Source organism: Hypomesus transpacificus, chromosome 12, assembly GCF_021917145.1.
Source record: "Hypomesus transpacificus isolate Combined female chromosome 12, fHypTra1, whole genome shotgun sequence".
In the NCBI taxonomy this organism is placed as follows: domain Eukaryota; kingdom Metazoa; phylum Chordata; class Actinopteri; order Osmeriformes; family Osmeridae; genus Hypomesus; species Hypomesus transpacificus.
Genome location: NC_061071.1, coordinates 8,737,035 through 8,747,268, shown reverse-complemented (window position 1 = coordinate 8,747,268; position 10,234 = coordinate 8,737,035). Strand labels below are relative to the sequence as shown.

General features: G+C 43.8%; 2 protein-coding genes across 2 annotated transcripts; both read right to left on the bottom strand.

Annotated features, from left to right (window-relative positions):
• Positions 1-2,314: 2,314 nt before the first annotated feature.
• On the bottom strand, positions 2,315-4,104 carry pou4f1 (POU class 4 homeobox 1). Its single transcript, XM_047031265.1, has 2 exons — positions 3,774-4,104; positions 2,315-3,384 (listed from the first exon to the last, which is right to left on the bottom strand). Exons 1-2 carry the CDS (start codon positions 3,894-3,896, stop codon positions 2,419-2,421), a joined length of 1,089 nt encoding a protein of 362 aa, XP_046887221.1. The 5' UTR covers positions 3,897-4,104; the 3' UTR covers positions 2,315-2,418.
• Positions 4,105-4,567: 463 nt separating this feature from the next.
• obi1 (ORC ubiquitin ligase 1) lies at positions 4,568-9,657 on the bottom strand. The gene is made up of 6 exons (XM_047030930.1): positions 9,480-9,657; positions 8,929-9,064; positions 8,544-8,635; positions 7,906-8,127; positions 7,506-7,594; positions 4,568-7,161 (listed from the first exon to the last, which is right to left on the bottom strand). Exons 1-6 carry the CDS (start codon positions 9,552-9,554, stop codon positions 5,658-5,660), a joined length of 2,118 nt encoding a protein of 705 aa, XP_046886886.1. The 5' UTR covers positions 9,555-9,657; the 3' UTR covers positions 4,568-5,657.
• Between the last annotated feature and the right edge of the window lie 577 nt (positions 9,658-10,234).

Below are 10,234 nucleotides of genomic sequence, written 5' to 3'. Positions count from 1 at the left end.
TAAGAGAGATAAATAGAAGGTCAACAGAAAGCGCACAAATTCAAGACTTCAGTGCAATGATGAGACTATTTATAGTGAGAGAAAGCACATATTTCAGAAAAACAGAATGTTACGGAATGAGTTATGACTCATTTGCATATTTACAAGATGGGGTTACAAGACTTATATTTGTACAGAGGGCCCCTCGCCACATTTGATGTCTAATGATAATTACTCACGTTTTTAATTAGTGTCTTGTTGTATTCGTCTTATTAATTTTCCAAATCTCAGTTCATTAATTATGTAAGGTGTCCAATTGTGTGTGGTTATTATAATTTGACTTGAGTCTCGATGTAGAACGACCGATATACTTGCAACACAATAGCCTATTATTAACATTATTAGTATAATAAATACTTGTATTATTGTCGATAATAGTAATCATAACAATGTAATAACAATAATAATAACGACAATTTTCCTTTAATTATCATTATGTTGAAGACTGTTCCTTTTCAGTCCAATCAATCGATCCCTGTTAATAGGCGTCGTGCAATGCCTGAAGTTCGAAGCATATCCGTACCAACAACATGAAGATGTAAGATAAATTAATAAACAACAACTTTCATATTGGAAAGCACGGTAGTTGATTTATTTTGATAAACTACAACGGGGAAATGGTAGGTCAAGACTTAGAACCATATTTTGCCTTATTGGTTATCATTTTTTACTATTTCGTGTATGTCTGTTCTTTTGACAGTTTGGATTATTGACTTCCTGTTCCACTCTTCAGGTGTCAGGATAGGTCCAGGTCAAAAGTGTTTTTTTTTTTCCCCCGGCAAAAAATGAAACATGTTTTTAACTCATTTACCGGCATCTTGGAACGAGAACAATGGCGTTTGTTGCACTAATCATGTTTGAAGTAGCTGAGCATATTTATAAAGCAGATTGCACTGTAAATAATTAGTCAAGTGCGTATGTTATGTCCGCAAACAGGCCTATTGTACTTTTATAATAAATTACCGTCTATGGCTTGTGTGTGTGCTTGTGCGAGAATAGTTTGGAGGAAGCTTGTAATGTAATTTATCACATGAAGCCAGATTGGGCCTCCCATTCCACTCCGTCTTGTTGATGTAAAGCGTGGAGTTAACGGATAAAATAAAAACAAGGATACTTTTTCTTTCGTTCTTTCATTTATTTAGAAGATTTCTGGGACCCGCCTCCCTGTTGATTTGGCTTACAGGATGAATAATACCTATGACGAAAGAAACAGGACAACAGAGGTGTAGGGGGACGGTGGTGACAGGAGGACGGTTACGGGACGTTCTCGTGATGCACATGTGGCCGCAGTTTGTAAACATACTTGTGCACAAAGTAAAGTTTTACTTACACAAATTTCATAACAATCAACACGACAAACAACGTGGTGTCTTAATGTGAAAACAGGCATTTAACAGTGACTTACACCACCCACAAAGGTCTATACCAGTAGATACTCTATGTAGGTTTTTTTTTCTCTTCCAATGCATAGAATGTTTGCACTGCAAACCAAAGTAAACAAACGAAAATCGGTTGTCTTTTCATTGATATCATGATGATATCATTGATGTCATTCTTTTTCGTTAGAATGTAGCCAAAGTATACCTCTCTACCATGCGAGTTAAAAGTTTGAACGTTGAGGTTTTAGATGTGAAAGCCAAATAGTAGCAAAATACTTTATTTTCAAAACTTGGGAGTTGATATCTGTCTTGTGAGAAAGTGGTGTTTGTAGGCCTTATATACAAAATCCCTTCTATATAACCAATTAAATATATGCTTAAATTGTAGTGCAAATTTGATAAACAACGTGACAAAGTAGCCCATACTTTGCGTTAAGGGGCGAAAGGACCATCTAATAGACCTATGGGTTAGGCTTAGCCTACTTCTCATGCAGGTCTAAACAATCATTTGTTATAAGTTAGCAAATTATTTGACAGTTTAGAGTATGCCTTCATATGTAATCACAAATGAACAGGTGAATCAATGAATAAATAGATAGCGCACATAAATAATTAAATTTAAGGATATAAATAAACCAAACCAAAATACTTCAACAATCAATGAGGTAATTCGTAAATGGCTATATATTTCAAATCAATATCAGAAAATAACTCGCTAGAATAAAGCAAATTACCTCTTTCACAATGTTTTTTAAAAGGCAATGTCGACATACTTTTTCCTCGGAAAAGATTCAGCAGAGTTTGTCTGGTTTATCAGTTATTTGCATACTTCACATTCACCAACAACGTGAAAATAAATCAGATATGAAGCCTCATAAAATTGGGTATCTAATTATGGTCTTTGTCAACCAACGTGTAAAAACATTGGTGACAAAAGAAGACCTAAAATTATGTCTATGATTCTTGGTCCCCAAAATGCAGTCTCTCAAAACTTGGCCCATCAGTGGGCAGCGGAGAATTTCAAACGCTTCTGTTTTTGTCTTTGGTTGCAAAACCATACTCGAACCACGTTCTTTTTAAGGTCCAACTTTTCTGCAATAGCGGCTATCTTCTCGGAGGACGGGCGAGGTTGCACTGCGAAGTAAGCCTCCAAAGACCTCTTTTCGGGTGCTGCTATTGAGGTCCTCTTGCGTTTCTTTTCTCCTCCGTTGAAAATGTCAGGTTTGTTCATTTTCTCCCTCTGAGCCCCCTCGGCCTCCTCCAGCCACGCTTGAAGAATGGGCTTGAGCGCAATCATGTTGTTGTGAGACAGAGTCAACGATTCGAATCGACAAATGGTACTTTGGCTTAGCGAGCCCACTCCGGGTATTTTAAGATTAGCCAGTGCACCACCAACATCCGCCTGGGTCACCCCAAGCTTGATCCTTCTCTGCTTGAAACGCTCCGCAAACGCTTCTAGTTCCCTGGGGTCTGTGTCCGAGTCATTGATAGAAGGGAGTCCGTTATTTGTGAGTCCTGGTCCGCCCTGTCCACCCCCGTGGTGCCCAGGTAAAAGACCGTGGTGGGTTAGAGGTGAATTCATGTTCATAGCAGCCTGGTGGGAGAGGTGGCTCAGGCCGTGCATGTGTGAATGAGGGTGGGCAGAGGTGGAGATCAGACCGCCGCCGCCACCTCCACCGCCCCCGTCGTGACCACCGGACATCAAGGCCAACGACGGGGAGCTGATGTGATCCATTAGGTCGGGAGGCTCCAAGTTTTGGTGGTGGTGATGGTGGTGGTGGTGATGGTGATGGGCCAGTGGCACGGTGGAATTCGACGAGCATGGCACTGTGTTCATCGTGTGGTAAGTTGCGTCCGGCTTGAACGGGTGCGTCTTGCCCTGGGACACTGCCATATCCACCGCCGCCAGAGCTTCAGCACGGGCCAACAGGGTCTCATCCAGGCTGGCGAATATGTTGCTCTGCAGCTGCAATGTGGGATAGGGAGGGAGAGACAGACATGAGAGGATAAAGAAAATAAGGGAAACGAAGAAAAGAGAGAGAGAAAAAAAGATGAATAAATGGATCTGTCAGTTGGGGACCCATGACAACACGTAACACAGAAAGAATATTCTTTTAGAAGCTCCAAGTCATAAAAATTAATACAGAAATGGTGAAGTCTGAGCTTTGTGTGAGCATCCTTTCAAAAAAGATCACAGGCGTTCGGGTGATTGCCGTGGAATACATGAAAAAAACATTAAGCTCGCAGCGGCGTGGCAGAATGTGCCTCGGAGCACTCCTTATTATTGTGCTCGCGCCACAGTGCTACATGCAACCGGAGCATGGCAAAGGGACGCTAAAGAGAAGTTTCATTTACCTGTGGAGTTTGCAGACAGGCTCTCCTTATGGCTTCCGAACTGGAATGCAGAGTGGTGTACTTGTGCTCGGGTAAACTCGGATGCATGGCGAAGTGAGGCTGTTTGCTGTTCATGGACATCATCTTTGCGAGCTTCTCCAATTACTTTAAAGTGCACAAGAATGGGGTAAAATAGGCTTGAACGAGATGGAAAAATAAGTCATAGACAGTGATCCTTGCTTGTCCAGCGATGAGGCAATAGTTCGCTGTTCTGAGTGCAGCCTTGAGCCCGAAGATCACACAGAGATGCCTGCAGTCTCTGAGACGCACTTATCTGTCTACTGTTTCCTACTGCTGTGGATGAGAGGGGCTCTTACACCTGAGCGCCTCAGATCTCGTCAAGCGAGCTCGGCTTCTCTCGCGAGACACAACAGTGCACTGCACAACGCTGTCAAATAGTCTAGCCGCTCCGAGCGTATGCATGCAGTAACTCATGGAGACGCACGCGTACATGGCTTCCAGGGGGCATGCTCCGCACTACGCCAGACACTGTTCGGGAATGTTTGGGTACTTGTCTGTATAAAGAATAGTGGATGTTGGTCAAACATACAAGCCGTTATGGTAATTTGCTGCTATCTAATAGATAATTATTATAATGTTTTACTGTTATGGACTTAAAGTATCTGGGACCTTCAAAATTAAAGAAATGTATTTCATTTATTTCTTTTACACACTTCTGCCACAATCTCTGGATAAATACAAATGCAGACTTTTTTTAAATGTAATTTTTACCTGTCTGATACGCCAACTGATATTGACGCATGAAATCGACTAAATGTGATTCGACATTATAACTTCTTTAATAGGCTACATCAAGACATTTTGAATGTGTATTTTTGGTATTGTTTCTTGATCATGCAGGGTTATCATCATAGAGCATGTTGGGTGCTTCCGTACAAACCGTCCTTTGGCACACTGTCCTGTATTAGCGCCTCCGTTTCTCATCTTAGCTTTTGGAAGTAATGAGGCCCCCACCTTCAACCATTAAGGCCCATCAACGCCAGATGAACACTAAACAAATTAATTTAATATCTAGCGTAACCTTGTACACAGTCTTTACACAATTAATTAATCCCAATGAATTAACATTTCATTTATTCAAACGGGCATCGGTTAGCCAATTACATTTTCATGCAGTGATTAGAGGTATGTGAAATATACATGATATCATTACATTTGCATAATAAATAGCAACCTCGTGCAACACAGCCTCAGATGCGTGAGGTCTGAAGGGTAGCACGGTGCCACCATGCATTCTTAATCTCATTTTCAGAAGTCATCTTTCCATTGTGTAAGTACATCATCTTTGACCATTTAACAAGTGCAGAATGACTCAAATAGGCCTAGATTATTAATCTTATAGCTCAAATGAAATGAACTCACAAAACATGGTTTCTTGGCCTGCCAGTTTTAATGTCCTCAACATATAATCTCATCACAAACGTGATGTTGTAATCCACACTGTATCCCCAGTACAAAAGTGAACCAAATGCAATTTAAACCTTCCTTGCATGATACCTGTGACAGAGAAAGCATTACAGTTTCATATATTTGCCATGAGGTAGTTGTTAACATCACATTACATGTCATGAGGGCAGCAACGTGGACAAGCACATTCAGTAGTATTGTACAGGTCCTAGATTCAGATACAAGAGAATGTAATGGGACCAAAATACTAAACTGCCCGTCTGGATTAGCAAAACTCAACCTTCCTCAGACGGGAGAAGAACGCAATGACACCACACTGCGTTTTCATAAGACTGCACAGACAAAGGTTTAACCGTACTGCGAGTCGAAAAGATTCACCCCGACCCACTTCGATGTGGACTTGAAAGAGTGGATCCATCACATGTACTTGGATAGTTTGGAAGGGCTGGTGAGGCTGAAGGGGCTGTGGGTGCGCTTGGTGGGGTGACCGTTACTGACCGCATGCCTGTCTCTTGTTGTGTTCCCAGGTCTCCCATGGCAACCAGAGGAAGAGGAGGAGGCGGGAGAGGGGCTGTCATGGAAATGGGTGTCTGAGGAAGTGGGCGAGACAGCGAAGCGCCCCTCCTTGTTCTCCGTCGACGGGGGATCAAACAGCAGGTCGAAGGACAGTTCGTCCGTTTGGGAGGGCTGGCTTGGGTCCGCTGTGAGGCCCAGTCCTGGACCGTCATCCCCAGCCCCGGGTGAATCTCCAGCCCCCGTTAGGGTGGAGGCGGCTGGGGCCACGTACGGGGATGAGGTGGGCTTCACATCCCTGCTGGTCACACTACCATTCTCCCCAGGCCGGTCCTTCGGCGAGCTCGGACGCCTCTCCGCCACTTTGTCACGGCCCAAGGCCGGCGGCTTGTCGACATTTGCGCTTGGCTCAGGTACAAGGGTGGCGTTGAAGTCAGACGAGTCTGCGGACCTGAGGGATACCAGGGACAGCTGGGAGCCACGGCTACTGGTGCTCTCGCCCTCCAACATCATGGAGTCCAGCTCGGAGATCTTATCCAGGTACGCAGCATCCATGGACGCCTCGCTGGAGGTCTCGACCGGGTCAGACTGGTCCTGGGACGAGCCGGAGGATCCTCTGGTGTCTGTCTCACCTCGCTGAGGTTTGCGGTGCTGCTCCTCTGGTTCGCTAGTCCCAGTCAGGTGGGTGGAGTTGGATCTCTCCCAGGTGGGCCAGGGCGCAGGTTTAGACCCAGAAGACCCTGGCTCAAGGGAGCAGGCAGGAGACAGGCTGCTACGGTGCAGCTTACTGAAGCTGGAACACTTGTTCTCCCCAGAGCAGTCTTCAAAACTAAGCCTCCGTAAGTACGAGGGAGGCTTGCTTCCCGGCTTCTCCTCTCGGACCTGCGGGCTCTTAAGGCTCAGGGACCGGAATGCCGATGCAGGAGTGGAGGGCAGGAAGGGGTCAGAGGTCGGGCTTTTGGTGTCCTTGCTGCCCAGCCTGCTCAGCATTCCTCCAAACACGCTCTGGTCAGGGACGGCCAGGCCCAACGTCGTAGTCAGGAGCAAGCTGCCTCTGCCGCCACCCGGTATGGTCTGTGAGACTCCTTCCAGGTTGGTGCAGATGGAGGTTGTCTCCATGTCACTCAAACTCCTTCTCATGGCTGAGATCCTCTGTTTACCCGCGCAGGCCCCCGCCCCCACCCCAACCTCCCCATTCTCCTGGCTCTCCAACTGGGTCTCGGGACCAGGAGCGGGGGCCTCTCTCTGGTCCGAGGGTCCTCTTGGTCTGCTCTTGGTGCCGACCGCCTGGGCCTCCAGGTCTTCGATGTACTGGTCACTGCGCTCAAGCGCCCTCCTCAGGTGGTCCAAGTCGCGCTCGTGTTGGTGGATCTTCGCCTCCAGCGCTGCCACCGTGTAGCGGCCAAACCTGAGAAACAAGATTCACAGCTGTTTCTATACATATGTCCGTTATTTAACAAACCAAATTAGTTAAATTCATTTCACATAATAAAATAAAAAAACGATATGTTATACAGTAAATTATGGGTTTGTGGAAAGCCTCAATGAAGATCCAAATGACCACCACAAGCCTAACTCTACAGAGGCTACCACCACGTCAACAGTATCTGTCTTGTGGACAGATGTGTTGTAGATTCACTACTGAGGATTTACAAGGCTGATCAAAGCAGTCAAGACAGATGGGTAAAACATTAGACCCAGGGGCCAACAGTCTTCATCACACATACAGCTAACATAAAGGAAGCAACATACTTCTGAGGAGATCTGCTCGCCACCTCGGATTTCAGCCGCATGTTCTCCTGAACTAGGTCGATATTCTGGGACCGTAAAGTTTTGTTTGCCTGGAAGAAAGTACATGATAAAAAAATTATATATATTATACATTCTAGCTTCCAAAAAATGATGCACTAAGATACAAGTTCTGTTAGAGGTCAATAGCCAGGGCCATAGAAACAGTTCAGAGTTTTATTATGTCAATAGAGTGAAGTATTTCTAAAGTAAAATGTGTCTGATGGTCTATTTGTTGGTTATTAAGTGTGGTGATAGTGTGGCACTGTATGTTTTTTGGTAGTCTTGAAATATCCCCAAAAGATTAAACTTCCCAGGTTAAATAAATACAAAAAATAAAATAAAAAATCAAACGTCATCATGCCTCTTTCAGTCTCTCCATTTCCTGTTTGACTTCACAGTAGCGGTCCGTGGCTGCTCGCAGCTTATTGGCCCACTCCTCCAGAACGCAGAGGTCTATGTTCCTGTCCTGTTTCTGGGACAACGCTACGGGGCTAGGCTCCAGCACGGTCCTCAACTGGGACTCCAAGCTCTGGTTTTGGGATGTCAGGTCTTCGTTTTCTTTGAGGAGTCCTTCGATTTCATCCTGAAAGTAAGACGATAAAAAGATGCTTCAGTCATCAGTGTGTGTTGACTAGGGAACGGTGGATACAGTTTATTTTCACACAAAAATGAATCTGTCAATACATATTTTGTTCTTCCTTTTCTTTTTTTTACATCAAATGTAAATATTTGTCAAGTTTAACTTTTTATCATTTTAGCCAATTATTTTATCCAAATCAATATACAAATGGTGCACTATAAAGTACGTCAATATGAATGTTGATTAAATCTAACAATACAATCAATTATCAATATGATTATATTACGAAATGTTTTCATTTAGCAGACACTGTTACCCAAAGCAACTACCTAGAGGGAATTTTAACTTCCAACCTTTTGATCTGCAGTCAATTACTCTGACCACTTACAACATTCCAGATGAAATCAAAGAATACCAACCTCATACTCTTTCAACAGTAGCTCGGCCCGGGTCTTCCTGAGTTTTCTCCTGGTCGAATGGGTCTCACAAGGCTCGCTGTCGTTGGTGCCCCCTGCAACAACGGACAATCACCATACCAGTCACAGCACCCAACAGCGCACAGTGAATACCTGTGCATCCTGCTCGACGGTGTTAGTCGTTAAAATGCCGTACGTTTAGCTAACTTTGACTGTATTCATAAGCAACACGACCCTCCTACGTTTAATATACGGTGGATGGATAAAAGGCACTGTATGGAAAACTTAACGTCGCTTGTTTTATTGTTAACTTTTTATAATGGACTGTAGCGAATCACTTAAGATTCTCTGTTGGATTGTACTTAGCTAGCGTTAGATGGCAGCTCACCTATGATCTCTCGACAGGGGTTGTCTTGTGTAATGGGGACCCTGCATGCAGGACACTGGCTGGCTGTCTTCAGCCACATTTCGATGCATGTTGAACAAAACACGTGGTGGTTGGCACATACAACAGGCTGGCGGACCTGTAGAAAACAAAGAGACCAAGTTGTCGTTCTTATTCTGTGACGTTTGCCATGACAGCTCCAGAAAAGGTTTGGCTAGTTGATTTAGCTAGCTAGCTAACTAGTCTGTCTAACTTAACTACTAACAAGCCAACTACTGTAGTCACTCGGTTTGTATTGTCTTGCTAGCTAGGTAGTTGATGCTTACCTAAACTAGCTAGCTAAACAAAACTCAAGTAAAGCAATCATTGGCTGCAAAAAAAATGCTTACGAATCGAGCTAATTTGCAAGTCGAACTAGCTCCAAAAAATTGAGGAACTCAAGAAAGACATGCCTGCATGTCTGTCTGTGGGGTGGCGGGAAGATATACTAACATTTTGAGAAAGGTTTTGAATACAGTGACTCTAGTTCTAGCTATCCAAGCACTTGCTGTTACCTTTCCAAGGCAGACATGGCACGATATCGGCAGAGTCATCGAAAGAGTCACGTTCGGGAAGTTTTGTTGTGCCATTGTGTTATTCTCGAGTTCCAGGAGCTAGGCTATCCATCCACGGAACAAGATGTTAGCAAGCTAGCCGGCTAGCTAAGTCAACTGCTGCTGTATGTGGGAGGCGTCCTTGACTACAAACAGTTTCTTTTTTGACCAACGCCGCCTTCAAAACAACTACGGAAAGCCCAGTGGGTACGAAGCCCAATGGGGCTCAACCATTCATCAAAATTTTATTTGAGGGTTTTATCCATTTTGCCCAAAATAAAACCTGATATAATGCTTCATCTTTATCAACAAGCTCTTAGACATTTAGAATCATTTGGCAAAGCATTTGCGACATTTAAAAACAACGTAAGATAAATATATTGATTTAAATTAGTACATTCACTCATTCTTGATAAATTGCTACCACCCCAATTTTATCAAATAATGTCTGTACCACAAAGGTTTGCTCACTTAAACCATTACTCATATCTAGACCAATAGGCTCCCTCTTTCCCCTCTCTTTTAAGAAAGACAGGACTAGACAGCTCTTAAAGAACTAATTTGATTAGTATTGAATGGATGCAAAACAAGCTTGTACATTGATTCCAGCTAGGAGAGCATAGCAACCAACATGCTTTTGATTATGTGATTTTAGAATTAAGTTTCAATTCAACGTGCCTTTAGCTGGATTTTAGTGGGATTTTGATGAGGGCCTT